At 36.0% G+C, this 15,668-nt stretch overlaps 1 protein-coding gene across 1 annotated transcript in view; it reads left to right on the forward strand.

Annotated features, from left to right (window-relative positions):
• The first annotated feature begins 337 nt into the window (after positions 1-337).
• SLC5A12 (solute carrier family 5 member 12) overlaps positions 338-15,668 on the forward strand; it is a 54,906-nt gene continuing 39,575 nt past the window's right edge. Inside the window, exons 1-4 of the mRNA XM_025357127.1 lie at positions 338-1,010; positions 9,682-9,747; positions 11,023-11,074; positions 13,028-13,095. Of these exons, the coding sequence (XP_025212912.1) occupies positions 672-1,010; positions 9,682-9,747; positions 11,023-11,074; positions 13,028-13,095 (525 nt within the window). The 5' untranslated portion in view covers positions 338-671. The remainder of the gene's footprint in view (positions 1,011-9,681; positions 9,748-11,022; positions 11,075-13,027; positions 13,096-15,668) is intronic.

A 15,668-nucleotide genomic window follows, 5' to 3' on the forward strand; every position in this document is an offset into this window, starting at 1 on the left:
TCAGAAATGTTAAATGACTTATGAAATGTATCACGGCTTTCTTGTGGTTGAGCCAGGACTCGAGCAAAGGTCTCTGGATTCCTAGTCCTTTGCTCCTTTCCCTCCACAGCCACTGCGTCAGACAATTGCAGGCACACAGCCTTCACTTTTCCTTCCTCAGGAGGAAGACACTGCTGAGGATTGTGTTTGCATTTTACAGATTCCGTCTCACGAATTAAAAATGCTGAGGTGGTCAACTGTTATCAATTCTATGTTTCCCAGTAATGTTTAACCTTAAGTTAGAAAAAAAAATCTAAGAGATAAAACAGCATGTTATCTGGCCAGTCCATTCCACCCCCAGTGGTTATAATTTCAGAACACTTCTGAATTCCTTCTCCGTGGCTATGCTTTAGGAGAGGAGCAGACAGCTCTTTGCCAGGGTCAGATTTCAGATTCTCATCTATTGGTGGCAATACCACCACCAGATTCTTCTTTGAAGTCAACTTTTGAGATCTTCCCTAAGTACACCTTGGTGTCTGAAGATTCGCACAAGTGCCTCTGGTAATCATTTTCTTCAGGGATTCACAGCCTCTCCTCTCAGCAAAGCATCCACTGTACTGAACTTTGCTTTTGAAAACGTCTTCTTCCTGATACCTCATTGAAAGAAGCTCTCTGGTGTCATACTTTCCAGTATGGAGGCGAAGAACTTTGCAATTTGGGATTATGTTGTATTTGCAGCCCTCTTTTTGGTTTCCTCTGGAATCGGGGTGTTCTTTGCCATTAAGGAGAGGAAAAAGGCAACTTCCCGAGAGTTCCTGGTTGGGGGAAGGCAAATGAGCTTTGGCCCTGTCGCCTTGTCTCTGACAGCCAGCTTCATGTCAGCTGTCACAGTCCTGGGGACCCCTTCTGAAGTCTACCGCTTTGGGGCATCCTTCATAATCTTCTTCATTGCTTACCTATTTGTCATCATCTTAACATCAGAGCTCTTTCTCCCTGTGTTCTACAGATCTGGTATCACCAGCACTTATGAGGTAAGATGATTTCTCCATTCTTCTCTGTTTTGTTTTGTTTTTTCTCATCCTCTTGATGGTAGCACCTGGTAGTTGAAGAACACTCACTGATTTTCAGGACAATTACACATTATGAGAAAGACATTAAAAGGGTTTTTTTAAAAAGCCTAAGCTTTGGAGAGAGACATATCTATTTTCCCATCTATAGAAAGAAAATAATAATGACAATCCCACAGGGCTATTTTAATGATTAAATGAGAACCTCTATGTAAGCACTTAATATATGGTCTCATTTGTAGGAGGCTTGCAATAAAGAGGGCTGACGTTATTTTTTATTATTATGAACATCATCATTCTGAAAAGCAAACAGAACATCTATCATGAGTATGGCAATTTTCCAGCTAAGAAAATTGAGATACAGATAAATGACCTAGTTAAGATTTTTGAATAGTAAAGTGACCTGAGAACCTAATTTTTTTCTATATCTCTACTTAGTGGCCTTTCTGTCAGAGAGTAGAGGGCATTTTAATACAAATTATAATAAGACTCTAATTTTTAATGAGGGAATGGAAATATTTTTGAAAAATACAAAACATATTTTAACAGGAAGGAACTGCTAAATAATACAAATATGGGAATTATTTAATGAGAGGGAAATGAGATAGTGCTGTTTTGGCTTTACAATGATTCTCAATGAAGACATCATGTTCAAAATTGAATTTGCATGCTCAATATAGAAGTGTGATAAAAAATAAGTTTCTATTAATAAGGTGTTTATTTTCATTATCCGGCATCATTCCTACTAAGTCACTGCAGAAGACTCAAAAGAGACCTATTTTTTTTTTTTAAATCTGTATGCTAAATGACTATGAAACATTATTCTAGCCTTCAAAAGCCACTCAAGCAAATGAACACTTTTTAGGAACTCTTAAAAAGTATTATTGATTCCACAGTTTTACGGAATGTAATTTTTATGACTATACTCAGTAAATACTCATTAAGCATCTACTCTTAAGATACTTAAAAAGGCACTCTTCTTTTTTTCCATTTATTTATTTATTTATTTATTTATTTATTTATGAGATGGGGCTTTTGCTATGTTGCCCGGGCTGTTCTCAAACTCCTGGGCTCAAGTGATTCTCCTGAATCAACCTCCCAAGTGTCTGGGACTACAGGAGTTTGCCACCACGCCCAGCTTGTTCTAGGCACTGTCGTAGCCCTAGGCATAAAGCATTGCACCAAGTTCCTGCTATCATGGAGCTTACTTCATAGCAGAGAAGGGCAGTCAATAAACATACACTGTGTAAGAAAATTATAATACAAATGTATATGGCATTTAACTAGGTGTTAAGTACTTCTGTAAGTTCCTTATGTTTGTTAAGTCATTTGGCCTTAAAACAATCTTTTTTAGATAGGTACTGTCACCTCCTTTTAACAGACTAGAAAACTGAGGCATATAGAATTAAGTAACTTGCTAAGTGACATAAAGCTAGCAAGTAACAGTTTTTCAAACCAGGCAGTCTACCTTTATATATCATACGCTAAATAACTATGCTATCCCGTCCTACAAAAAAAAAAAAAAAAAAAAAAAAATGGAGAAAAAGTAAAGTAAATAGGATGAGATAGAGAGGAGGAATGCTGGTATGAGTGGAGAATGTCCATATTCATAGACGGTGATCATATGAAGCCTCAAGAAAAAAAGGACATCTAAATGGAGACTGGAAGAAAGCAAATAATTGCACCAGACAAGGGAAGTACATCTCAGGCTGAAGGAGTCACGGATGCAACGGCCCTAGAAAAGGAGTGTGTGACTGACATGTTGAAGGACAGCATAGAAATCAGTGTGCTTGGAGAAGACAGAACAAAGGGGACAATGGTAAAAGATAAGATCAAAGAGTTGGGAGTGCCAAGTTACATACAGCAGGGGTCTCAGTGGGGCTGGTGCCACACAGTGGGAGTAATTGGGATATTTGTAGGCTATTTGGTTGTCACAATGATTAGGGGTCACCACCAATGTATAGGGAGTTGAGGGCAGAGACATCAGATGTCTTTCAGTGTGTAAAGACACACATACAATGAGTAATTTCACTCTGCACTGCATGATATTTTAAGGCTGTAATACTCAAAAACTACTGCACATAATAATATTACCTTAGTACATAGTAACTTTACAATAAAAAGTTATACACACACCATAAATGAGTACATTTTCCAGAAATTAAATGAAATTAAAACATTATCTTAAAATTATTGAACAATTTACTTTGAGCAATCTGTCTATTCCATACATGCTGCTCAATTCATGCTTAGCCGTAACTGGTTTTAGTAAAATGACTCAGTTACTGTAAAAACAACTAAACCAATTGCAATTATGTAACTGAGGAGATTTGATTCTCTTTTTAAATCAATAAATTAGTACAAGTATTGAAAATATAAGGACTTCATTGAATTTAATTTACTAAATTGTTTTCAAAATATTTGCTATTTTTGCCTCTACATGTTTTTAACTTTTTAGTGACCTAATAGTAAGTAATCCAGAGTGTGTAAAGTAGACATAAGGTTATTTTGAGATTACCTCTTGTTTTATAAAAATTGGCATTATGGCATGCAAGTTAAAAGTATGGACTCTAGGTCAGGCGTGGTGGCTCACGTCTGTAATCCCAGTACTTTGGGAGGCCGAGTTGGGGGATCACCTGAGGTCAGGAGTTCGAGACTAGCCTAGCCAACATGGCAAAACCCCATCTCTACTAAAAAAAAAAACAAAAAAACCCACAAAATTAGTCAGGCATGTTGGCATGCCTAATCCCAGCTACTCGAGAGGCTGAGGCATGAGAATCACTTGAACCTGGGAGGTTGCAGTGAACTGCCAAGATCCGCTGCACTCCAACCTGGGCAACAGAGTGAGACTCTGTCTTAAAAAAAAAATAAAAAAAGAGTATGGACCTAAACTCTGTTGACTTGACTTTCAATGTTAGCTCTGCTACTTGCTAGCTGCATGACTTTGGCGTAAACTACTTAACTTTTGTATACCTGGTTTTCACATGTGTAAAATAGTGGTAATAAAAACAGCTATCTCAAAGGATGTCTGTGAGGAGTAAATGATGTATTGTAAACAAATACGTTTAACAGAGCCTGGCAAATAGTAAATACTATGTAAGAGTGTTGCATTATTATGATTATTGTTGTTGTTGCTATCTTCAAATTTATACCGCTTAGTCTGTCTGTAGTATCTTAAGTTTCTGTTTCTTTCTGCAGCCTCCATTCTCTAGTAGTTATTGAAAGATATGCTTTCTAGGGTCTTTTTAAATGCCAAAGATTGAAAGAGGTGGAATCTCTTTATCCACCCTGTGAACTTTGGCCAGTTTTGAGACTTGCTTTGACCACTAGAATGTAGCCAAAGTGATGTTCTGTGAGCTTGGAGCCTAGGCCTTATGAGCCTTGTAGCTTCTACCTTTGTCGTCTTGGGATGCTGCCCTGATACTGCTGTCTAAGGAAGCTAGCATAGCTGATCTAGCTTCAGGAGCAGCAGTGGACACATAGAGAACAGAGATACCCAGCCAACAGCCAATACATGTTACCAGACCTGTGAGTGAGGCCATCTCAGACCTCTCTCCATTGATCTTCCAAGTTACTGAAGAGTCCTGATGAAACCAGAGGGATCACCCAGTCTGTCCTCAGAGTTACGAGAAATAATAAGTTTTTGGTTTTTGAGCCTATGAGTTTGGGGGTAGGTGTTATATAGCAATAGCCAACTGATTTAAATGCCTTGATATGCAGTGGGATTTCAAGACTAAGATATGCCATCTGTGCTACTTTATCACTATCCTGTCACAAGTCAAACCATAGGGAATTCTTCTCACCCTCAAGTGATAATTTAGGCTTATCTAGTTTGCAATATCATATATTTTCATTATGTCAATTGTACAGTTTATTATTAGTCTCATAATATTATCTTCACTTTAAAGTTATTTCCTTCCTTCTCTTATCATACACTAATAAATCCAGTTTGTTATTATTTACCTAATTTAATATTGGCTTATAGGCCAATGCCTACCTGTTCTCTCATTTTTTCTTGGACTTCTTGGCTTCTGAACTACTTACTTCTCTTCAATTTCAAATTTTCTTTATGATAATGCCCAGGCTACTACTTCACTGTGTTTTCTTGTACAGTGGTTTCTGAGCATTTATACATTACACACTTTTTTAAGGTAAATGCTTTCCTTTTAGTTCTTTAAATAACAGTGGTGGTGTTTTAGTAATTATATTTATATTTTGAGAAATTCAATGTTTATCTATAAGATATTATTGAATACTATTTCAGCAGAGTAAATGGTGCTATATAATATTTGTTGTAAAAGAGATATTTAGGGTCTGAACCAACATCATGGGGCCTCTTAGGTCATCATAGGGATTAGCTTTTACTTTAGAAATGATGGGTCATTACAGTGTTTGGGAAGAGAAGTGACATGATGGGATTTGTATGTTAAGAGGATTACTCTAACTAGATATTAAGAATAATTATAGGGTTTTTACTGCTGAATCGGGGAGGTAATTGGGAGTGTACTTACATAATCTGAGCAAGAGATGATAGTAATAGGGTGGTAAGAGAGGATGAATGCAAGTAAATTTGTTTCGAAAGTGGGGGGCAAGCACCCAGATTTCTTTTATGAATTGGATGTGGGGAGGGAGAGAGAGGAGCAAAGGCTCGTTCTATGTTATTTGGGCTTGAACCAGCCTGAAAAGTAGAGTTGGTATTTCCTGAGATGGAAAAGAGTATGGCTGGATCAAGTTTGGGGTTCTGAAAATAATCCATCATAATGTTGGTCAATGTCACCTCAGGTATTTTTATAAGCAGGCATGAAGCATGCAACTTCTCTGTTGCATTTTTACTTTTGACAATAGGAATAGCTTATATATACAACAAAGGCGACGACTGAATGAAGTAGTGAATACATTGAAAGGAAAAGTGGATAAATTCTTTCAGATATCGAAGTCTGCAGTTGGAATAGTCTTTCTTCTTTCACAGATGAGAATCCTGAAGCATAGATCACAGAGTGAGATGCCAGCAAATCTCAAACTGGAATTCAAGGAGCCTGATTTCTGATCAGGTCTTTGTTCATATAGCTTTTCCCCAGTACTGTCTTTGTAATTTTACTGGGTTGACTGAATTGAGTGGAACTTAACTGAGATGTGAAAACCATTTATTTTTTTCAAGATTCCTATAGCAATATCCTCATGGCTTTACTGTTTTTCAGGATTCATTGCCCCTTAGGTTTTCCAGAATTCCTTGTGCTACCCAGTACCAAAGCTAATACTACATGTTTTTGGTTTTAGGTACACCTCCCCACTTCTAGTGCCAATCTTTGTATTCATGGTTATCTATCGCTATGTAGCATACTACCCCAAAATAAATGTCTCAAAATAACAATTTTATCTTCTTACGATTCTGCAGATTAGCAATTTTGCCTGGCTCAGATGGGCCCCATAAAATTGTGGTGGTCTCACTTGGGACCATCTCTGTGACTTCCATAAGATAGCAAGTTGGCTAGCAGCTTGCTGGCCTAGGGGAATGCAAATGAGACAGCTTGTTCTTGTTACCTTTAGTCTCATCCTCCTGTAGGCTATCCTGAGTTCTTTATGTGATAGAAAAGAGTTCCTCTCAGAGAGAGAGCACACCTCATTACAGAAGCATTTTCAAAATTTTTACTTGCATTATATTTACTAGAAATGTCTCTGTCTTAAGTTGCATTCTACTAGAAGCAGATCCTGAAACAAGGATTTGAATGCAAGTTTATTTGAGGGAAGTGATTCTAGTAAGCGTTGATAGACAAGTGGCAATGTCAGACATAGAAGAAAAAGATGCCAATAAAAAATGTAATTTTGAGCAGGTTGCCACTGTGAACAACTGGGGTTCAATCCAACTGGGGATCTCTAAGAGACAATATAAAGCATGTCTCAGGATTGTCCTCACTGAAAGGCAAAAAGCCAGGGTATTTTGTTTCCAACTCCATTTAGTCATTGGCTGAGTACCAATGACAACACCCGCAAGCCTTTCTGATCTGCCCTATGGCCTTGTGCAAAGTCTCAGAACACTCTCAAGCAGATAATCTCAGGCACATTTAGATGCCATCAACATGCACTGGAACAGTGAATGCCAATAAACTATGGGTGTTGCACCCTCCGTGACCACAGCAGTCATTAAATCCTACTATAGCTCTAGTTCTGTACTTGGCATTATCATACACACCATTTGATCCATACAACATCCACTTTTAGAAGATAAAATCATGGCTTAGTGGCAGAAAATAGTCTTCCCAAGGGCACAAGATTTGAACCTAAGTTGTCTTCACCACAAACATTTCACAGTGTTTTCTATCTTACGATATTTGAGACCGCTGACTCCTCACTGACTTCCCTTCCTCTGTAATATTTTCCTTATGTCTGGTGCCCTCATTCACATATTCACTGGAGTATACATTCTGGTTCACAGAATGTATCATCTGAAGGGAGGGCCTGAAAATACGGTGGTTTTCTACCTCAGGTTTGGGAGAATCTGGCAGGATAAATTCAGAATGTGAGTTAGTATAAAATGGAATCACAGTTCTGCCAAATGTCCTTTGTTTCAAAGAAGGGCCCATTGTAAGCCATGAAACATTTATCTATTGTTTCTAGGGAAAGGATAACTCAGTTGTCAATCCTTGATTTAATCAAAGTGAATTTTTTAAATTCAGAAAAAAAGAACTACTATCAAGTAGAAACTACTAGCAAGAAATTTAATCCTCAAGCCAATTGATACTTTAAAACTTTATTTTGTTTTTTCAATACATGTTTATTATAAACTGAAAGACATGTATTAATGTCTTCTAGAATACTTACTGAGAAAAACCTTTCCTTACCTCCAAAACAGCAAATCAAATCCTACTATTTAGTAAGTTCACAGCTACTTTTAGCTGTGAACATATCACAATTGAACATACCACAATTGCAACTTTACTTTTATTAGTATAAATATGTGTTAATAGTCACTTCATCTAATCTGTAAGATCCTCTATGGTATGGACTATATCATATTTACTTATCATTTTGTGTCAGAATGCAATATGTAAAGCAGGTAACAAATATTCATTGAATGAATGAATATGTAAATGACAAAGATAAAAATGAATAAAAGAGAACAGTACTTGTATATGTCAGGGATAGTTAATGTGGTAGGCTGAAAACAGCATACCTTCCCCAATATATATCCAGGTGTAATCCCTGAAAGCTGTGAATATTACTTAAATGTTTTTTTTTGTTTCAAAGGGATTACTGCAAATGTGATTAAAGGATTTTGAGGTGAGAAAGTTGTCTTGGGTTATCCAGAGAGGCTATATATAAATACAATCACATATATCCTTATATGAGGGAGGTAGTGGGAAATTTGACAGGCAAAAGAAAAGGCAATGTAACTATAAAGGCAGAAATTGGAGTGATGGAACCAGAAGCTAAGGACTGCCAGCAGCCACTAACAGCAAGAAGGCAGGAAGCTGACTTTTCCTTAGAGCCTCGTGTAGGAGCCTCCTGCTCACACTTTGATTTTGACCCAGTGAAATTGATTTTTAACTTTTGGTTTTCAGTGCCGAGAGGTAATACATTTCTGTTGTTTCAAAACAACAAATTGGTGCCAATTAATTTATACAGTATTAATAATAAACTAATACAGAGAGATAATCAAGTTCAACACCAAAATACAAGACAGCAACTGATAACCACGAAAAAGTCTTAGTATTAGTGCCATATGAGCTCAGAGGATGAAGTATGATCAGGGCCAGGAATAGCAATTGGGCTAATGCTTTCATCTATTATCTAAGCCTTGAGTTTCTCAGCTGTGAAAGAAGAAAGGACTATTTCAACTGCATAATTCTATATCTGAAAGAACGTATTTACTTTTCCTTCCATCTATTGACAGATGACTAAGACTTTGTGAAATTTGGGGAGAGTGGCTCTTATATTGAGAATTCTGCCTAAACAAAGGAAAGGTCTGAAAAAGCATGAAACATGTTAGCTGAATGATAAACAATAATTGCATGTGGAGAATAAATTATGTGAAGGTTAGTGATATGATTTAAGAAAGGGAGGGTGTGGGTCCGACAATGGAAGGTTTGGAATATCAAGCCTGGGATATGAACTTTGTTTTGTCAATGATAGAGAATCATTGAAGAATTTGAGAAAAGAGCAACATGATCAGAGCTCTGCTTTAAAAGAATTGATATGGGAGATATGTGGTTGATAGGATGAGTGGGCAAAGATTGGTATTAGGGAGATCAATTGGGGTGCTACAACAGCAATCCAGAAAAGAGAAAATAAAAGATTGAACTAAATTTGGGGCAGCAGGGATATAAAAGGAAACAATGGCTTCAGTGGGTCCACTAGGAAGACTTTTGGGCAGAAAGTCAATAGAGTTGAATTTTTATTCAAACAACCCACTTCTCTTCTCTGACCATCATGAGAAACATGAACAAAAATTGAATTTCAATAGATCTTTGACTTTTAACAATCCATGCTTTTTCATTCGTGTTGCTTCTAAGGATACATATCATAAAATCAAATTAAAGTACAAAGCACAACAGATGATATACCAAGATAAAAAGGACTTTCTTAGCAGCTCTTATCTAAACCTCACTGACTCTGCATGTCTTTCTGTTTCCTTTAGTACTTACAACTACGATTCAACAAACCAGTTCGCTATGCTGCCACAGTCATCTACATTGTACAGACGGTAAGGGGTCATGGCTGCTGCAGATGTGGAAACTATGAGGTTACTAGATACAGGTTTGTTTATTTTGGGGGCAATAAACTTAGCTAAAGGACATTTAATACTCAGAAGACACTACTTTCTTCCAAAGATAGCACTTTTAATCTGTACTAAAAATAACAAGCAAATGTATATTGTATGCCACAAAGGGAAAAAAAGCCATCTGTGTGTGTGTGTATAAACCACCCACATTTTCTTAACATGTATTTCACTGCTGTTTAACCTGTACCAGTTGCTCTAAGTTAGATATGAAATGGTCTGGTAAATAGGGTTTTTTTTTCTTTCTTTTTTTCTTGTTTGTTTTTAACCATTAACTGAGTTGAAGCAGAAATACCTATTTTACTGAAAGTCATTTTAAGACAATATTCCCAGTGAATACTCCTACTTGCCTCTCTTCTCTCTTATGAACTCCTTTCACACCCACCCAGCTTTGGGATGTCTTCATGCTGCTCCAAATTTGCCCATGGCACAGCATTGGTACACTTCCTACTACTCACCAAGTACTTTCTGCTAGAAGATAGGCTTCTTCCCTCTTTTTAATCAAAACTCCCACTCACTGACTGAAGAATTTAGGCAAGAAAATAGGAGGAAAACAATGCTCATTTACCTGCCCATAGATATTTGCCTTTTAAAACCCTAACATGAATCTCTGCATGGTGAAATTCCAAATAGAAACTGGAGAAACTGGACCTATTTCCAGCAGGGTGGTGGTTGCACTTCTGGGAATTAGAAGATATATTCATTATGGAGATCACCCATGTTGTTAGTCTTCCCAGCACAGTACTTTTTTTTCCCTCACAGATTCTTTTTATCTCACCTCTAAATTCCGTATTTCAGTAAACTGCTAAAATATGCTTCTGTTCCTTAGTAAAGCTTCTCATGAAGTCAGTAGAGAGTACATTGTGATGCGTGTATCAGGAAAATGGGTAGAAGGAAGATGAATCAAAACTTAAGTAAGTCTATTTTTATATCCCTTAGAGATATACAAAATATAACCATAGTATCTCAAAATTAGTAGCAATTTTGAAAACCCAACTCTCTTCCTCCATCTAATGATTACATCCCCTCTACAAACTACTGATAGTGGTGAGCAACTTCAAAATTAGAGTGGACGGGAATGCAATGTTTGGTGAACAAGTTGAAGAGAATACAACTCTAACATCAATAAAGAACTTTCCAGGCAGTTTTCCTTTCTATGTCACTTTCGCACTGCCAACCTGATTCTTGTTTCTCTACCAGATTCTCTACACAGGAGTGGTGGTGTATGCTCCTGCCCTGGCACTCAATCAAGGTAAGTTATCAACGTTCTCTTGGCATATTTTACCATTTTTATGCCTGAATTCTAACCTTGGAGAATTAGAAATAAAATACTTTGTTGGGGAGATATTCTTCTGGTTAGGGGATTCTGAATTACTATTAGGAGTCATGACATAAAGCTCTAAATATTGATTAAACTTTGAAAATAATGCAAACAATTAATTACTTGGTTTTGACTCATATACCTCTAGACACCAATTTTGATTGCTTTTGCTTGTTTGGGATTTGGTTTTGGTTTTTAAATCATTGGAATTGTGGAAGTTTTGGTATTGTATATGTTGCTAAGTATGGTCATCTATAATATATGGACTTCAGTGATCTCATGAAGTAGATAATCTCAGTATAAGAGTAAAGCTTGCTTGTAATAGTTACACTAAAATTTATAGTTTGTTCTTTCAAAATAATAGAATCCTAAAAACAAAAAGGAAAGAAATAAAAGTCAAAGTAAACTTCACAATGACGCCTGCCCTATTGAAAGTCCTCAATATTCCATTTAATTGGGCTATGTGCTTATATTGAGAAATATTAACCTCAGAGTCAGTGAGGATTAGATAAGAGCTGCCAAGAAAGTCGTTTTTATCTTGATATTCCTCTGAGTTTTGTGCTTTGGACTTGTAATCTGATTTTATGATATGTATTCTTAGAAGCAACAGGAATAAAAAAGCATGGATTGTTAAAAGTCAAAGATCACTGGTAGTTAGAGAAATGCAAATCAAAAACACAATGAGATACCATCTCATGCCAATTAGAATGGCGATCATTAAAAAGTCAGGAAACAACAGATGTGGGAAAGGATGTAGAGAAATAGGAATGCTTTTACACTGTTGGTGGGAGTGTAAATTAGTTCAACCATTATGGAAGACAGTGTGGCGATTCCTCAAGGATCTAGAACCAGAAATATCATTTGACCCAGCATCCCATTACTGGGTATACACCCAAAGGATTATAATCATTTTATTATAAGGACACATGCACACATATGTTTATTGCAGCAGTATTCACAGTAGTAAAGACTTGGAACCAACCCAAATGCCCATCAATGATAGACTGGATAAAGAAAATGTGGCACATATACCCCATGGATACTATGCAGCCATAAAAAAGGATGAGTTCATGTCCTCTGCAGGGACATCGATGAAGCTGGAAACCATCATTCTCAGCAAACTATCACAAGGACAGAAAAGCAAACACCACATGTTCTCACTCCTAAGTGGGAGTTGAACAAGGAGAACACATGGACACAGGGAGGGGAACATCACACACTGGAGGCCTATTGAGGGGTAGGGGACTAGGGGAGGGATAGCATTAGGAGAATTACCTAATGTAGATGATGGGTTTATGGGTGCAGCAAACCACCACGGCAGATGTGTACCTATATATGCTAGGTACGTTCAATAAAAGGATTGTTTTCCTAGAAAAAAAAAGTCAAAGATCCATTAAAACTCAATTTTTGTTCATGTTTCTCATGATGGTCAGAGAAGAGAAGTGGGTTGTTTGAATAAAAATTCAAGTCTACTGACTTTCTGCCCAACAGTCTTCCTTGTGGAACCTCTAAAGCCATTATTTCCTTTTATATCCCTGCTCATGGATGATGTTTGGGTGATTTCAGAGTACTCAAACTAACTTTGTTGAGGAAAACAGAAACTCAAAAGCAAAACATTTGGATCAAAGATTGGAATCTACAAAATCTTAGGAGGAAAAATTTGACTTAACATTACATAAAATGTATGGACTAGCTAGAAGTATAAAAATATAACAAAAATAATCTTTCTTGAAGGTGAGAAAATTTAATGAGGGAAAACTCTAACTTGATTTTATTTTTGCCCACAAAGAACACTGATAAAAATATTGTGTCTTTTTCCTCATAAAATTTGCTCTTTAAATTTTTCAAGGTAACTTCTTTTAATATATTTTTCTTCTTTCCTAGTGACTGGGTTTGATCTCTGGGGCTCTGTGTTTGCAACAGGAATTGTTTGCACATTCTACTGTACTCTGGTATGTATCTAGCTGTGAAGAAGTATTTAACACTACCTCCTAATATGGGGTAAGGGCACATCTCCAGCAACAGACATCTAATTATAGTGGAATTTGTTATTCCAAAATTAAGCAGAAGTATGTCGGCTTATCTGTCACAGTTTCCTGAGGAAGGTGCTGTTGTTTAAAATTCTTTTCATTACCAACCTTTAAGAGAATTTAATCTCTGCACTCATTCAAGAAAATCATGCCTAAGAAGAAAAAAATCTAATGAAAAAGTCTTCTTGATTAGAGAATAGGTAAACCTATGCTACTTCTGAGAAAATAGTTTACTCATTCATGGCCCTCATAAACCACAGATGACACTTACACTTTACACTTTATACTTCACTGTCTACTGGTTGAGAAATAACAAAATGTACATACAAGTGAGCAATGATGGCTGCTTTTTTATAAACTTGAGAATTTTGCAGCTTGTTTTTGTCTTGTATTTCTGGATAAGCCTGGATTACACTTACCATTTGGCTTTACACATGCTCTGTTTTTAATTGAGGAGCCTGAGTCGTATTGGCAGCATGTTTATGTAATTAATACAATTATATATAGTTTAGTTCAACATTCATTGAGGACCTATTGTTTGCCCATTCCCTGTAACTGTAATCTGTATTCTTCTGAGTCATTTTACCATGTACGACCTATAATTAACCAGTTAAGCATGTGGCAGTGGTTCCCAGACAGTTGAATTGTCTTTCCTTCACTATAGATAAAAATAAAAAAATAATATATTTTCATATAGCAGATAATTCATGTATTTTGGTGTTATGTGCATATCACCTACTCTTTGTAACATCTATTCCGATTATATAACATCCTGATCTCTCTTTTTCATACTTGTAAATTCCATTATTTATTTGCACTTAGTTTTGTCTTCATTTTTAAAAATTTCATTCTCATTACCATAATTCTATTCCAGACACTCAACTCTTCCCAGCTATGCTAAAAAAATAGGATCTTGCTTCTCTTACCTCTAATCTCATGTAATAGATTAGTTGCTCTGAGGTACCTGTCCAGAGAAGGACAGCTAGATGCTGGATATAACAATTTTTAATGCATTGCTTGTCTTGAAAAAGCTATCGTAGCTCCCTAAGTAAGTGTTCTCCCCCCAAAACAAAGTAACAAAATAATACAAAACAATTTAAAACATATTAATTATCAGGACTGATATTTGGAAGGAGTGTTGTGGGTAGACAGGATGCATGAGGCTGACTTGAAGGCAGGTGGTGATAACAGTACTACTACCATTAAGGTACTGAAATTTGGGTCAGTGAAAATTTAGGGAAACTGAGCTTGGGACTATAACATTAAGCTAGAATCCTTGAGGGGAGCTGACATGGTTTTACTTCAGTGATGTACTTCAAATTTTTCAAGGAAAAAGTGCAAATCCTCTCTGGAGGAATAATCCAACTTAAGACTATAAGATATTTACACACAGATAAAGATCTAACGATAACTTTAACAAAATATCATAAAAAATACGAAATAGAAATTTACTGTGAGTGAGGATCAGCAAAGCAATAAAGATTAGCCTCTCAAGAACAAAATACTTTGGTATTAAAAGATATTGAATAAAAGAATAGATATGCATAAACAGCTTAAATAAATAAAGAATGTAATTTCAAAGATGAATAAGCATCAGGAATGAATGACTACACAATATAATTATTATTATAAAGAGCAAATATATTTGAAGAAACAATCAGTATGATGGAAACTCTATCCAAATTCTATCCAAAGAAATAACCTAAAGAATAACAGAGAGACAAGAAGATGAAAAATGTGAAATAGAAATGGAGACATATGGTGGACAAAATTCATGTCCAATTGGGTGTCTCAGAGGAGCGTACAAAGTCTCAGAGGAGGTGAAGTAGTGTTTCAAAAAATTATGGCTTGTAATTGTTCAGATATGATAAAATATAAGTACATATAGATTTAGAAAGTGTAACCTTAAAGCAGAAAGCAAAAGAATAAGTTTATGTCTAGATGCATTAGTGAAACTGTAGAACGGCAAATACAAATGGAGGACCTGAAAAAGAGCCAGAAGAAAGAGAAAGAGATACTTAAAGAGCGACACTTAGCAACAACAATGGAAACCAGAAGCAGTGGAATAATATATTCAAAGCATTGAGGAAAAACTATTCCAGACCCAGTCATAATTGTGTTTTTGACAAAACTATCTTTCAGAAGTTGAGTGTCAACAACCAAAGAGAATTTAGCCCTTACAGATCTTCCCTAAAGAAAAATCTAGAGGAGATACTGCGGAAGAAAGGGAAAACATTAAAATATGACAGTTTTAAACAGAAGAATTGATAAGAAAATAAAATAGTAAACATTTAATGAGTCTAGTTAAACTATTTTTGGTACTAAATGATAATCATTATTTTATAATTTATATATTATTAAATGTTTTATATTATTGTACAATTTAAAATATAAAACATATCAATAATTATGTTCATAATTATAATTATATGCCACTTTGAAATTAAGAAAAAAGAATTACCCCCAAACTATATAACAATAGCATGTAAATCAGG

Source organism: Theropithecus gelada, chromosome 14 (assembly GCF_003255815.1).
Source record: "Theropithecus gelada isolate Dixy chromosome 14, Tgel_1.0, whole genome shotgun sequence".
NCBI lineage: Eukaryota > Metazoa > Chordata > Mammalia > Primates > Cercopithecidae > Theropithecus > Theropithecus gelada.